Source organism: Euwallacea fornicatus, chromosome 18 (assembly GCF_040115645.1).
Source record: "Euwallacea fornicatus isolate EFF26 chromosome 18, ASM4011564v1, whole genome shotgun sequence".
Classification (NCBI taxonomy): Eukaryota; Metazoa; Arthropoda; class Insecta; order Coleoptera; family Curculionidae; genus Euwallacea; species Euwallacea fornicatus.
In genome coordinates this window covers 2,325,994-2,342,616 of record NC_089558.1, presented here as the reverse complement: position 1 = coordinate 2,342,616, position 16,623 = coordinate 2,325,994, and the positions used below count along the sequence as shown (strand labels likewise).

Here is a 16,623-nt window from a genome sequence, read left to right as displayed (position 1 = left end):
AGACAAATCTCTACTTACTCGATCTCGGACCGTTGTCTCCAATTTAAATGTCATTTCGGTCGCTTCCACGATATGTCCCGTCACCTTCAGATCCAAGGGATATTTCTATTCCTCAGATGCACACCTTCATGCCCTTTACCCTTCTCCCACTCGCTGCAACCAGTAATTCGGTTTTAGGTGCAGCAATTTTCGCTTACAGCTTGGTCTTCAGGATCCTAATGATCTAATAGATTGCTTCCGTAAACTTTACAACCAAAGGCTCTCGGTCCTTTACCTGGTTTCCTATCGTTAAGTCGTCGGCATACGTCACCAACTTCACCTCCGTTCCCATCCTTGTTAAGCTGAGATGATAGAAGATATGCCAAGCCGTGGGCCCCAAGGTTGATCCCTGGGGCACTCCGTGTGATATTTCGTGATGTACGTGCACATACATATCTTGTACTGAAGTAAGAGTCCGCAATCCTCAATAGGTACTGGCTGATGCTCCTTCTCTCCAGGGTTTCCATTATTTTCAACCGCGAAGCCAAATTAAAGGTATTTAATGTAACCATCCACGTATAATTCCCTGTTTGCGTACCATTCCAGATTGACTTCCTCGACGGTCTGCAGTACCGCATCGATTGCATCAGTTGTGGATTCGCCCTTTCCGAAACCGAACTGTGGTTGACTGATGAGCTCCTTTGGGCAGCCCCTCGCCCCCTCCCCCCACGGCAAGCTCTCCAATGTCTGACAAGCCACATTCACCAGACATATATATTAGCCTGTATGTTCCGTTCGAACTTGTTGTCTTTCGCGTTTTCTCTAGTAGTACCGGTCTTGAGAACCTCCAGGACTCCGGAAGGTTTTCTTTCATCTAGCATTAGTTGTATAGATGCAGATGTTGCACACTCACTGAGCAATATAACAACTTCAGCCTGTAAAAAATCTGAACAACGGCTAGAGAAGTTCCGAAGCTCTTGAAAAATTCAAGCAAGCGAAAGCTCAAAAAAAATCAAAATGGAAAAATGAAAAATTCTCCACTTGGATGAAGTAGAAAAAATGGATTAAGTGTAAATGTAGTTATAGGGAAAAATATCAATTTTCCATAATTTGTAATTAAAACTCGGTCTCAAGTATTCATAATTTTATTTGAATTATAATATGGTATTTTGTTTAGAATACAATTTGGTGAAATTTCCCATTTTACGTATCGAACTTAATCCTATTTGGCAATAATATACATCTTGAGTACCTACATAAATTTCGTTTCTCTATGTTATAAGCGTCAAACAACCTATTTACAAATCATTAGGGCTGTGCTATTATCGAATTATTCGAATAAAATTACAATACCTTTGGGACCAATAAACACGTGATTATCTACTCTAACATTGAGACTGGTTGGTATTAGGTCGAAATACTACAATTTTAAGCCAGATAACATTTTAGAAAATTTTAGCTGGTTTTGGTTTGGAAATGCTACACGTTCCTACTTGAATCCATGAAATTTACCATACATTTTTGACATTTATATAAGGGTAGTATTAAGGGTTCTATGCTACGACACCTATAAGGAGTGGAAAATTGGGGCCGCTTCGATTTCTGTTTTTTGAAAATATTTTTGACTAAGCTTTTCCTGGAGCTTTTAGCAAAATCGATGCACGCAACTTACGGCTGAAGAAGGGGCCTCAATTAGTGAAGATCAATGCATATTTTTTATGTCTCCTCTACTATAAACTCTCTACTTGGGAATGCGTCATAGTAAATAATACGCAACAATAGGTTATATAAGAATTTCTTCATAATAGCGAATTTGACAACTCAAGTATCTACGATACACATTTTCTTCTAAATGCCGATTCTCTTATAGTTTTCGTCTAAATCTCAATATAAAGGTATTTTTAAGGTTTTCGAGTTGAAAACGAAAAAAAAGCAAATGTGCAACGTGATGGGTTTAGCCCTTTAGAACAACATTGCTGGCTGAAATGTTAAAAGGGCCTTTGACCAAAAAGAGAAATACGCAATATTATCCCACAGGGAAACTAATAACGATTGCTGCCAACCTGGGGTAGCTAATTTGGGAAAACTGCATTTCCACGTAAATGAAGTGAACGTAACGTTTTTCAGTTTAATCCGGAGCCTTGTCAATTAGGAGGTTCTGTGATCTTGCAAGCTTTGCAGACGCAATCTCTCTTGTTTACCTTCAAGAAGGATTTACTGCAGCAATTCAGAGCTCAAATTGAAATAATTTCAATGGAGCCTAAAGGGAAGTGCGTGAGGAGTAATTAACATTAAACGAAACTTTATTTGAGGTGAACGAAAATGAACCGCAGGCGGTGCAGATCAGAACTTTTGGATTCATGAAGATTATGGCTGGTGGTGCGATTCCGCTTTCATGGAATGACCTTAAAAAACAGCTATAATTTTTTTACACTGCAAAGTGCATCTTTATCAGAAGGAGTCCTGAATGCGTCGTCATTTCCTAGTCAGAGTCATGTATTTTTAGGAATAAGTCGGATTTTAGCGTCCCAGTAAGTTATACCCTGTCAGATAACTCACTCCGTGGTGTCTATTTTACACATTTGCACAAAAATAAATATGTTTGCTTCATGATAGCGTACGAATCAACTAATGGTAGGGATGCATCTACAGGATGTGTGAATCTTATTCTGAACATATTTAGAAGGCAGTTGAAAATAGCAAAATAAGACAGAGAAGCACTAGGTTACAGCCTCAGGAGTTTTTCCTTTTCCGTTGCAGAGATTTTTCACAGTATTCTGTCGAATCCAGAGGATTTTTTTGGAGGTTTTTTGCACCTCCGTGGATCGTGAGGGCGGATCTAAAGATTTGAAAAAAATTGGTCTTTCATCTTCGAAAATCGCTTTTTTTCGCTAGGCAATTTTGAAAAAATCTATAGAAAACCTGAGAATATCGAAGTTTACGGAATATTTTCGTTCAATTTCTACCTACTCCATTCCCGGAATTTCCTTTTCAATGAGACTTATGAGCTCTTTTACGAGTAATTTTGAATAACCGGGGATCTTCTTCCGTCTTCAACGATACTATGTTTAAGGGATCTCTATTAAATTTAATTGTTTTTTTTAATGCAATTTTTTTTTATCTTGGGAAATTTTGTGGTATTATTGAGGGAAATTGTTGAGGCTTTGTCGCGACAAAGTCTCGTATTCCCCTGCAACAGATAAGGAAAATATGAATTTCCGCAGTGACTTTCAGAGTCCACAGGAGAAGAACATTTACGAGAAATGTACGTTCAAAATTTGAAGTAAAGCGATGATAAAAATGGGCACACTACAGCGAAAAAATGGAAAAACCTGAAAATTTTGTTTTCTCATAACGTCTCCTTATTTTACTGTTTTCTAACTCCCCTTGGACATTCACATATCACAGATGAAGCCGAATTCGGGATTTGTTTACTTTAGAAAAAAACGTTTTCATGTTTTTCTTTCAGCAAACTGATATTTATTTTTGCCAGGGCCGGACTTGCTCTCGCCATAACGTGGCCCTTATTTACCACACTCCAAGGCACCTTTATGTGCGTTGTGATTGAGATATATTATGTAACACCTCTCTCTCTCTCTCTCTCTCTCTCTCTTTATTGCCAGTAGGCCAAATTACCTTAATACAAAGTTAGGATAATTTATCCCACTATGCTCACGGTTGTCCTACATTTTCCTTTTCCCTTTCTCTTTAGTATAAACCTTTATTTACGTCGTTTTCCAGATGGCACATATAAGAATCGTATATTGCCCCAATGGGTAAAAGGGTGTGAGATATGCCTTAAAAAGAATAACAGAGAGAGGAAATAAATTGGGGTAATATACGATGCTTAGCTACATAAGTTTGTGCGTTTGGATGGGATTTACGTGTAGTTTCGGATTTACTGCAACTGTGCCTAAGGGAAGTTAAATTGATACGTACATATTACTAACGGGAAAAGTTCTTGGAAAATTTTTATGAAGAAGTAACTGGAGTTCGGGCTTAGAAGATCTAATTTCGCCCAAAATGTGCAAAAAACAGCAATTTATTTCATGTTTCCTCGATAACTCAATTTACCTTCTAAGCGTGCAGTAAATCTTGTGCGCAAATGTCCAATAACTTAGTCAACTAATTGTGCACTTACACAACATCTCTACAATCCTTGTAAAACCCAAATTTCAACGTATACTTTGATAAGATACACTAGACTTACTTTACGATTACCAAGAAGCTCTTTAATTGCCTTCAGCACGTAAGACAACTTATGAAAACGCATCTTATACTAACGCATCTTATGATAACGCATCCTATGATAACGCATCTTGTGATAACGCATCTCGTGATGACGCATCGCGTAATAACGCATCTAATGATAACGCATCTCCACAAAATCCACTACCAAAATTAAACGACCGTTAAAATTTGCAAACATTTTTGTTTCCGTAAATCGAGGTAGTTTGATACCATCCGAAGGTTCCACCAACGGAAAAAGCTGGCCCATTATATTTACAAAAACCCGTCGGTACCACCTAGGGACCTGGTACATTCCTATGTTAAAACTCTTGAATTTACAAAAAAAGTTAAACAGCAAAATGCATCACAGGCTTAGAATTATCACAGCACTTTATCAAAACCAAATCTACTGAACGTTACAGTATTCGAACTTTGTGTTTGTTTCATTTAAAGTCTGCCAAGTAATGGATTTCGTGGCTGTAGAATATGCCGGAGCGCATGCGTAATGAGGTAGCTTTAATTAGGCTGCCATAGTATTGTATTTCTCGCCTCCTCAAAACTGCCCTTAAAAATAGAATTTTGTAAATTTAGTGTATCTCCTAAACTTAATTTATTACAACTTATCGGTATGTACAATTTGTGCGGTTACAAGTCCTGCAGCTGCCCCTTTAAGCGGTTTCTGATAAGCTTAAAGAAGAGCTTTCGATAAATTTATTGTTACGATTATTGAATTGTGGAGGTTCCACAATTAATTGTGCGCAAGTACATCAAACATCTCGGTGGTTAGGCTGATGTAATGACCATGTTACATATGTAAAATCACCACAAACACTGTGGATTTACTGACCGCGAGTATATGTGAAGATATGATACATGATGGCTCGCAAAGAATAAAGCTAATCGTTTATGAGAATTTATTCGTTTAAGTGCAATTTTGATAATCCCCGTTTCTTCCTTTTTTTGTTTGTTAAGTGAAATGGGCAAAAAAAAGAATTTCCAGGGCGCAAAAGAAATGTGGAAGGAATGAAGGAAAGATGTTTTTCAAAGCTTTTTTAATCGCTTTTTTCTTGACTAAAACACCCACCTTCAAAATCGACTCAACTTAATTTCCTACCAAATCTGAACCGAGTTTTCAAAACATCCTGATTTTCACTGTGTAATTATTCAAACTTTTGCACTTTTTTCGTTTTAAAATGTCTTTAAATATGTCTTAACATTTAATTTAAAATTCATTTAAATTTATTTTTAGATTTAATTTAATGCAATAAACCACAAGTTTTTTACTTCAAATTCGGTTTAAAGGTTACGTAAGCTCGTTCAAGTGAGTTCATCAAGAAAAAGCACGCAAGACAATTAAAACCGTAAAAGTGGTTTGACGTGGAATTTTAAGGAAAAACTATACAACGTTAAAACTTTCGTTATGATTCAAAGCAGTTAATTCCTAGAAAAAATTAACCGCAATTTTCAGATGCCCCATATCTCCCCGCCGGGCTTCTATCGAGATTTAAAAATTTCGAAAATGACTAAAAGAGACGCCAATTTCTCAAGGAAAATTAACGCAGTTTTCATGTGCTCCAGTCTTTGTGACCGACAATTATCGGGATATTTCCTTTGAGAAAAATTTTATAAAAGAAATAACAATTCTAAAATTTTTTACTGAAAAAAGGTTCAATTTTGGAGAAAAATGTGTGCAAATTTGAGGAGATGCAGTCCTGTCTAACGATTTTCTATGTGAGGCAAATTTTGATGTGTCACAGTATTCTCTATGAAGGTTCGTAAAAGAGTTCCTCTAAAAGATAACTTTAAAAACAACAAATTTCACGATAAAAATGAGTGTCAGTTAGAGGTGATGTAGCTCTATCTAAATTGCCTCTGGACTAGTAAAATTGTAAGGTTTTACAGCTGAAGTTATTCTCTATGAGGCCTCGCAAAAGAGCCCTTTCTCACCCTAAAGGAGACAATTTGTGTATTAATCGATTCATTGCTATTAATTTATTATTATCAAAATGGTCATAAAAATTTTGAAAGCAATATAGTTGAAAACTGAGAAGTACTGCTGAGAGCAAATTTGAAATTTTGCAGCTCATCCTTTGGAGGCTCAATCTGAATGATACTTTCAAGATGTATCAGCGAAGCTACTGTGTATTTTAAGGGTTGAAAAGGGTCAAAGAATAATATCCCGGATATCCAGAAGTAAGTAGAACAACCAGAAGTATCACTTAACAGTTCAGTACCCAGCAACGGCAATTTTTCACATAATTCAGATTAACTCAGTTGGGATTAGAGTCCCTCCAAGGTCAATTTATCATTTAGTTATCTAAAAAACTGAATAATTTTGGAAACAGATTCAAGGTTGAATTGCGAATTTTAAATTTACGAATTTGATTTCCGACGCCAATTGGCACATTTGCTTTAGATGGAAATTTGTAATCAAGTATCCATCAATGTGAAGTCAAGATGTTTTGAAAATATTCTTTAAATTTATCCAGGTTAGTTCAAGTTTTTCAGATCCGGACTGGGCACCAAATCTGGCCATTAAAGAATATTAAAAAAATTGAATTTCCGAAATCGAAATAAAAAGATTCGAGACTCCCCCCCCCCCCTCACCTCCATCTCACTCCCACTCTCTCCCTCTCTCAGTAGCTCTTTCAGCATCTCTCTCACTCTCGCATTCTCTCACTTCGTACACGCCGTATCACTTTTTTTATTGAAGAATATGAAGTGGAACTACTTTAACTACATACGTAATATGCAACGTAATTGTGCCGCTGACGACGATAGAGAACTCCTATATCGGTTAGCTTAAAATTAATTAACAGGAAAGGTTAAAATAACACTTACGTTCGTAACTTACCGTATTAAGTAAGTAACTTTATGCCTGGTATAATGTTAACATACAAATCTAATTATGCTAAATTCCAGAGGCGCAGGCATTGCCCCCTACATAGCTACGCCTCTGGTGCACCAACTGTTCAATTGATAACGAAGACTTATCATCCGCGTTATTTTGAACAATTGAAGATTAGACTAAGCTGGAGAGACTTCGTTTTTGTTTTAAATCTATTTAGCCCGAAAACTGCCGCCAATTTGCACCATTTTGGACTATCAACTAACACACATAAAACCGATTTCTGGAAGTTCTTATAGTCTAAGCATAACTTATTAGAATGACATTTACTTGTAGTGCCCCATTACATAGACCTAAACAAAATATTAAATTCTTGCTGCTCGTTACCAGTAATGGGCAAAATTTGTGCGTATCGTTTTTAGCTTTTTGTGCTTTAGAATATTATTACCTACGTCCTATTAACCACTTTCTTAGCTTACCTACGTGTACTTTACATGATCAGACATTCACCATGCCACTTCGAGCTTTTCCAGCCATGACGATTTGGTCCTTAAGCCTAAAAACAAGCACGATTTTAACTAGTACCCGACTACTACACAATATATTATCTATTTTTTTGAATTTTAATGTTATTTACACCAGAAACATCTAACATCATCGCACTAGCTGCAAATCACCCTTGGAACCACCGCAAAAGCTTATTAATTTAAGATTATTGCATATGGACTTTATTCCCTATAGCTACTAGAGTATGCCTAAAAATAACAATTAAGTGGAAGATTTCATTAGTTCTAAAGTCATTATTATCAACGCGTCTATTCACATGAAGCTAGCTGCTAGATCTGCCGTGGAATAGCCAGTGTAATATAGAATACAGTCGAAAATTGAACATGGAATGGAGTTGAACAAGTCATTCTTTTGTTGCATTCCTGGTCTAGAATTATTAATCTCGATTTAAATGCTTATGGAGTAATATTCTGAACAGTTTTGTCCTTTTGAGTGACTTCTGGAACTGGCCGCAGTTCGTTTCTTGAAAGTGTCTTGTTTAACAGCGTCCACCGTCGCTATTTCCTAAATGGCGAGAGCTGCGCAAATGGGAACAAAGTTGCGCCGGTTTTTCCCCTTAGAGAGGCATTTTCGCTGGGATATTTTGCCCAATGTTGCCGTATTCGCAAAACCTTGGAAACCAAACGCTATCTGGCAACGTCGCTCGCGACATGTTTAAAGTTTGCCAAAAAGGCAACTGTTTTCCCATTTAATGAATTTTTCAACTCTCGCCATTTCGAAGATGGCAACAGTGGCTAAACCTAGGAGAGACGTTACTACGTAGTGGAAAACAGGGTCGGGTCAAAATGGACCTCGTGACGGTCACGACAAATTCCGACGAATAGCTGAATAATGAAAGTACTGTGTTTACCGAATTTAATTATTCGAAATTGTTAGTTTATATTTAATTTCATTGACGCGGGTGTTTCTTCGAGGGGCAGGAACTGACGAAAAAACAGAGTCTTATCAAAGGAAGTTTTATGGTGGTCACTGCAGACTAAACTGTTATTTTTACTGAATCTATTTTTCGAAATTAATGACCATTTTTTTTATCAATAATATTGCGCCACTGATTTTTCATGGTTTTATTGACCCAAATATGCCCTGGAGGGGGTAGAAATTTTATTGCAAGTACAAATAGCAGGCCCGTATTAAATGGAAATTTTTTAGGGTCGTGACAGAACACATTACGACGTTGACGAGATCTAATTTTTCGAAATTAATTATTGCATTTTAGCTTATAGTCACGTCTCTTATTTTTCATAATTTTATTGACAAAAATTTTCTCTGAGAGAAATAAAGTTTTTTTCATCACAAATTCAAAAAACAAGCACGTAAGAAGGCCAAAAAATTTTTGAGAGCCATGGCAAACCAAATTACTACGTTTACTGGACCTAATTTTTCAATAGATAGATAGACGATAAATTACTGCATTTAAGCTTATAGTTACGCCAATGATTTTTCATAGCTTCACTGACCCGAATATCCACCGAAGCGAATAGAAATTTCACCAAAAATTTAAAAAACACACACATCATTAAATGGAACTTTCAAGGGTCGCCTGGGGTCTGGCCAAATTACTATGTTTTTTGGATTTAATTTTTCGAAATTAATTACTGTATTTTAGCTCAAAGTCAAAGCATTGATTTTTCATAGGTTTATTGACCCGAGTTTCCTCTGAACACTTAAACTCCGTTTTACGTTCTTCTTTTTTTAAAAATTTCAAAATGAAAGAGTTCGGGTATCGCGCAAACCATTTAAGCCCTTGAAAAATGAAAAATGTACGATTATCTCGAAAACCGATAAAATGCTTTGGAAAACGTTGAGGACAGCAACGAGACAGCTGTGAAATAAATTGAAGGTGAAGAGTAATTATTGTTTACCTCACTTTCTTGTACCGCACCGTAAGAGTAAATATTTATTAACTTTGAATAGCAAAAAATGTTTTGTGTAACTCTTGGAGAGTTTTCGCAACTCCCCGCCGGTTTTGGGCGATCCGCCATGACACAAAAATTTACCTCAAAACTTGAAAACAGTAAAAAGGCGTAAAACTTTTGAGCATTGCCGGCACAAATTTTGAAAAATTTCAATTCAATTTATGTTCAAAAATAATACTGATGTCCTGTGTAATATGTATGAATGCTCCCTAGAGGCGTTGACCCATGCACGGTTCCTACGGGTCACAAGTATTTTTTGTTCCTTTCTACTTCCCTACCGTAAAACACCTAAAATATTGCAGTGATACTACAAGCCACATTTAATATAAAGTACCTAACACCTATCTGTAGTACCACAAAGGGGCCGAAACACTAAGTTTCCATCTGCAATGAATTGCTTAGACCCGGTTCTCAACGCTACACGGTACACCTTAAATATTACTTATATCCTAATTTTGATTTTCAATGCACAATGAATGGAAAAGCTCAAAGTTTTCGAATTTCCAAAAGTCTTTCAATTTATGTAACTGCACACAGTGAATGTCTCTTATCCTCGTCCGTCTTAAGCCCATTTTACAGCATAGTGAGACAAGAACCCCATGATATTGTAAGGAATAGGAGGATTACATCTAAGCCCTGATTAGTCACCTGAATCTGTATTGAATAAAGGAAGGTGCACTATAAATGGCGTAATTAAAAGGAAGATGGTAATGAGACTGCAAGATACACATTTTGTAAGGTGATTTTTAGGTTTTTTTTTTCAGTTAAAAGTAGGAATTTCGTCTTTGTCGAGGGAGTTTTGCGTGTATAAATTTTTGGAAAAAAATTATTCAAACATTCATAAACTATTCAAAGATTCATTAGTGTCTTATGTATTACTCTAATTTTCTAATGATATGTCTCGTGACTAGTTTCGACACCCCCTTTATTCAACTTTTGTCACATTACTGAATTATTTTCCTGAGTTTTAAAGACATTATTAATTTTAAGGAATTTGGGTTAGAACAAGTCGGCATAAGACAATAATTATTTTCCCACGCGCTTTTAACTAACTTGTGCCGAAAAGGCGAAAAATCGCATCTACCCGCGCGTTTCTGCGGTAAAATTTGGAAGTCAGAAGTGTGGAAAAATGTTATTGTAATGCGCAGTCGTGTAGGCAGTATTGAAGTACTGTTGCTTAAGCATTATAGACTAGGATTATTGAGTGTAACACTATAGCATTTTTCGTCAGTTTTTGGTTGGATAAATGCTATACGTAGTGCTCTAAACTCCTAAGAATTAGGTTACTAAATACAGAAGTACGTTGAACTTAATTTCAATGAATGTCTGCCCTTGTGCCAAAGGTACTTATGTGAAGAGATAACAAGTTCCCCAATATTGTCATTTTTATTGCTATGTAACGTTTATTTAGTTTTATTTCATGCACCTTTGCTTTACGTTTTTAGTCGAAAAACCGAAACTTTGGCATTTTTTATAGCGTTTTTCAATTTATTTTCATACGTTGTTAGCTGATCTGCCATGCAAAGGAGACAAACATTCTTCAAAACTTAAGTGTACTTTTCCTCACAAATATACACCTATAGGTACATAAGAATTATTTGTACGTGTTTAATAGAAATATGGAAAATTGCATTAACAGAACCAGGAATTTAGCAACGGTCTCCGTGATTGTTAAATTGAACATCCAGTATTTCATAGGGTCATTTTCCCAAATATTTGCTGGGTCTATGTTAGGGACCGTTTTGGTCGATTCTTTAGATCTCGTGGCAAAGCCAAAATTCGATATTTCCAATTGGAACGCCCGGCATTTTACATCATCATTTTCTCAATTACATACATGCAGGTCTACGAAAGTCCGCATTTTGGATGGTTCTTTGAAGCCTTACCTCGTTAGGAAACCAAACGACAGTATTTTTAATTGGTACATCGGGTATTTTATATAATCATTTTCTCAGACATATTCGTGCGAGGACTATGAAAGTTGGCATTTTGGGCAGTTTTTGAAACCTGATCTTGTTAAAAAACCAAAAGGCAATATTTTTTATTGGGCTACGCGGTATTTTACACGTTCCTTGTCCCGGTGATTTGCAAGGTTTGCGGAAATGCGCATTTTAGGCGATTTTTGAAGCCCGATGTTGCCGCAAGTCGACATTTTTAATTAACGCACTCGGTGTGTTATGAGATCATTTTCACGGTTACACACATGCAAGTTTACGAAAGTACGCATTTTGGACGGTTTTTTGAAGTCTGTTGTCGCCGTAAGGCCAAAAGTCGATATTCTTAATTGGGACACCCGGTATTTTAGATGATCGACTTCCCAATAATCTGCAAGGTCTATGAAAGTACGCAATTTGGACGATTTTCAAATGTGTCACCCGGTATTTTATTTCAAATTCTACTTTCAAACGCTAATTTTCCAGTGACAAATTCTACGCGCGACTCCTTAAAAATGTATTTAAAACTGCTCACAACTCCTTGTTAATGCAATTTTCCGGGGATTTTAACCTTTCCTGCAACAATAAATCCTTAAACTAAGATATAAAAACCTAAATTAGACGTCAAAACTATGACCCTAGTTGAATTTTAGTGCGAGATTTGTGCGTTTCTCGTTACTCACCTTGAAATTTTAGAATGTTTTTAGGACGCTATTTCAGGTCGGTTTCTTTGTCTGGAGGCGATGGGATACGCTACGATAGGCTTGTTGGGTAAGGCCCAATTTGCTAATGCCGAAGTCGGCATTAAGGCTACCAACCTCGGCATTAACGCTGCCGACCTCGGCATTAAGGCTGCCGACCTCTGCGGCAGTATTTGCGCTTCACCATCGTCTTAAATGTGGTCTCTCCGAGGGTGTTAAATCATAGTTTACGATATGTCGTCTGAATAGGGGTTTAATATTGTCGGTTTGTTGATGATGATTTCGTATAGTAATTTTTTTAGTAACTCAAGTCGCATTTCGGGTAGATGGTCAAGATCAAATAATAGCCGGATAGTTCGTGTGTTGGGGATCCGCATCAACGTTATGGATCCAAGTGGTCTCCTTTGATATCTAATTTGTCGAGAAAATTAGATATTAGCGGGGTGTTTAAATTATAGATTTAAAATTAGCATCTTTTAACAGTGATTCCGCGTGTTCGAAAAAAGAAACAAAATAAAAGGTAAAGAAAATAAAAATAAACGAAATAAAAATTTCAAAAACATAGTTTAATAGCTTGTCCTACATCGCTTGTTTTTGAAAAACAAACCAATAAACTAAAATATAAAATAAATTAACACGATTTAATACGGCTAAAATTTAACGCAATTTTGCCTAAATTTATGTACAGTCTTCAAACAATATTTAATAATAAAGCTCTAATAAGTGGTGTCACAAGAGATAATAATATAACGGGGGTACCCCAGATTGGCTACTTTCGGTCAGTGTTGGGAGGACGAGGAGAAATATTACTAAATACCTTCTTTCCCCAAATAAAAGGTAAGTTTCCTGACAATTTCTTAGCAGGTAGAGTATTAGGAGACTTCATTATAGAGGTTTTCGACAATACCCAACAGGGTCTCTTTTCGTTTTTCCTAAAGTAATCTTTGACTGAAGTCTGCTACTACGTAATCTGCTTTAAGGAAGAACGATACCGCAACTACTTTTGGATCACTATACAAAAATATTTTTCTTCCAGATTTGTAAAATAATATAATATACCCTCTTTAAAATTATATCTCAGAAAAGGTAAGAGATGCACAACGTAGTTTGATCAAGGTTTTGCAACAATATTGAAGCGCGTTGATGAACATTTGACTCAAATTTCAACACTGTTTGATGCAAATCTTCTTGATTTTGATAAAACGTTAAATTTAGTATTCAACGAAAAAATTGAGTTACAAACGAAATTTTACTCGTGAAATCCACTTTTGTCATTACATTTCTAACGCTTCAACAGTAGAAACTGACTCTGCTTTTCCTAAACCCGTTCTCAAGAAGGGCAAAAATAGTGGAAAACATATATAATTTTTCCTGGACATGAGTGACCTTAAAGGTTTGGTTTTCAAAGAAAAATTGAATTTGTGTTGATAGGTTTAGAGGCACAACCAAAAGTATTTTTTACGTAATTGTTTATCCCAATTTTACCTTTATTTCTTTTTATTAGGACCGTTCAGACATTACAGCAGAAGCTTAAATTCCAAGTGGAGAGTTTGTTAGTTTTTGGTACCCATTAAATCATATTTAATGCAAGTTCATCAATTTAAACTACGTTTTTCCACGTTTAAATAAATCTCTTAGAAAAGAGCACATTTTGAGATTTGAGTGTTACGCTAATATCACAATTTTACTGTTTTCATTAACTAAGGCTGAAAACTCGTTGCTTCTTTTGGGAACTTAACCGTTTTTTAGCCTCGCAAGGACATAGAATATGGACCATTCATAAAGAAAGAGCCTTAAGGGCCGACCGATTTTTATCCCAGGGAATGATAGATGACTTAGAACAGAAATTGAAAGGTTCTAAATGGCATTTTTTACTATTTTATTCCCCAATCATATTTCTTGAAAGAAAGGAATCTTAGTGAGCCAGAGGAGAATCTATGAAAAAACGCAATTTTTTACATTTGTTTCATTGAGTTTTTGGGTAGAAATAAACATTTTCAAAAAGAGCATTTATTCTATATTCACGTTTCAATAAAAATGCAAAAAAAGTTAAGTCAAAAACTTTATACAGGGTCACTCAGAGCTTCTTTTTGACCTACCCTATACTTTTGACCACAACAAAACTTACAAATTTAAAATAAAATAAATACAGTCAAAAACTGTATTTTTTCTCATGGGATCATCTACCTTTCAGAGACTATTGCAAAAACGTTTTTTGTTTTTTAGCGAATCTTGTATCTCGAGAATGGCATAGATAAAAGAGAGAAAACAGGAATAGTATGGATATGAGGTTTTTATTGCCATCAAACAATGACATTTTTTGGAAAAAAAACGGCAGAAAAATCGAAAATTATCGCCGAAAGCTCGCAGAGTTCGTTTGGTGTGAACAGAGTCAGTCGCGTTTTCAATTTTTTTTCTACTTTTATAAATGTTCCAATATAGCTTCCAGCAAAGGCAAAAATTCCTAAAATAGAATGTTTCGATGAAAATAATAACATTTTTAAGGCAAAGCAGTAATCAAGTCCCTTAAAAGCTTGATCAAACCACACTAAATGCTCACCTTTTCTGCCATTACCAACATAACCAAAAGCCTACAGGGGATGAGCGGCCTGTACAAGACAAACCTTTAAATCTTTGGCCGAGTGTGAAATATCCACCACGGAATCGACCATCTCCTGTACCGCACTGACCAACGGGAACTGAAGAGCGGCTTGCTTGGTCTTATTCACACTGGTGGCCAAAGCATCCGAGAGCGCATTAGCGCAACCCAGCGCCCTTTCCTTGATTTCTTTGCAAGATATGTTCCGGTGGACCGTGTCCCCTATGTGGACCAATTTGTGGGCACTCAGTACCACGAATTTACCATGGGCCAAGAAGATTTTGGGCGGTTGGTTGCGCTCTACAGTGTACAAAAATGCGTCTATGGCGTGCGTTAAGTTTGTGTGATGCGTTACGATTTGAGCTGCGAAGAATTTCAAAAGTTGTTTGTCGTCATGGGGTAATTCGCCCTCGAAAGCTGCGTCGTCCGCGTGTTTGACACAGTTTTCAAACCCCTTTTTCATCCCTTTAGGGAGGTCGTTTAGAATTTGGTTGTGCTGCTTCGAAACGTTTTCTTTTGAGTCTAGACTCACATAGTCGTACTCTTCGGTCCACTCGCTAGGAGCGACAGGAGTTTGGTCCTTTTTGAACAGGAGAGTACCGTTACCTTGAATAAACGAAGCAATTTGTCTGACGTCTTCAGTTAGAGCCCGTGCACATGCAACCAGCTGCTCCAGCTCATCGGGCTTGCAGTTCTTGTCCGCATTAACCAGCTGCACTAATGCCCAATTGTGCCTGTCCAAAACCTCTGAAGCTCCTTGCACCAAACAGTCGCTCTTCCTCAAAGCAGATACCAAAGGCGCCAGCTTCACCACCAAGTTCTTATCGGACGCCTTAGCGGCATTTCCTAAAGCGCCTTCTCCGAACTGGGCCAAGTCGTGCAAAGACGTCCGCAATCTCGTCACAGACAGTCTGATCTCCATCCCAGACTTCTCCAGCTTCTCCCGGCTCCTCCAATTCGGGCTCACGAACCCCAACAGCTTTGATATAGCACTCAACGTGTCAGTCTCCAATCTCTCCAAGTTCTCCAAAGCCGAACTGAGCTCCAACGGCAACTCTTTGAGCTGCTGCTGAGAAACAGGAACATCGTAAGTAGTTTGGTGGGGAGGCGCCACCCTGTTGAGGGACCTAGGAACGTCGTAGTCGGGCATGTTGGCCAAGCTGCTTCGATTTGAGGAACTTAGTGAATGTGAATCCGGAGTTAGAGAACTTGCAGAACTCGACGGGGTCAACGGGGGGTTGGTGAGAAGTGAGCGGGGAACATCGTAGGCCTCCACCGATTCTCGACTTATCGGGGATACGCACGATGGGGCTGGGGAGCATCGGGGGCAGCTCCGGAACTCGCTGCTCACGGCTACAGCTCTGGGGGGCACGTCGTATGTTGCATTGGGACTAACGGGCATCGGCGAACATCTCGATGGCATGTCGTACAAGTAGACATCGTTGAACTTCTTGGGGGTGATTACCTAAAACAGAGCAATATAAAAGGAATGCCGCATAAAATTAAGTAGCTAATAAAATCGCTTCATTAGTGCATAAGCTGATTATGCGTTGATGGGCCATTAAAGCTATCGTGGAAGCTTAATCTCGGGCAGTCACCTATTTCTGTCTTTAACGATTGACTAATAGTGCGGGTTAATTTCCTCGCTTGTATTCGAATTCTTTTTAAAAATAACTCGAAGAAGAGTTTTTTTTGTTTTAATGTAAACTAATGGCCAGATGAAATGTATACCAATTTTTTTCCACGGTGAAAGTATCGAGTTAATTCCCTCCTTCGACCCGGCGTCATTGACTAAAAAAAGCTGTTCTCTCAGAGTATTCATGAGTTTTGGAAATTCAGATTTGACACT

At 37.3% G+C, this 16,623-nt stretch overlaps 1 protein-coding gene across 1 annotated transcript in view; it reads right to left on the bottom strand.

Annotated features, from left to right (window-relative positions):
• Window positions 1-1,108: 1,108 nt before the first annotated feature.
• The window catches only part of p130CAS (Serine_rich_CAS and FAT-like_CAS_C domain-containing protein p130CAS), a 31,348-nt gene continuing 15,833 nt past the window's right edge, over window positions 1,109-16,623 (bottom strand). Inside the window, exon 4 of the mRNA XM_066293147.1 lies at window positions 1,109-16,239. Coding sequence (XP_066149244.1) covers window positions 14,767-16,239 — 1,473 coding nt within the window. The 3' untranslated portion in view covers window positions 1,109-14,766. The remainder of the gene's footprint in view (window positions 16,240-16,623) is intronic.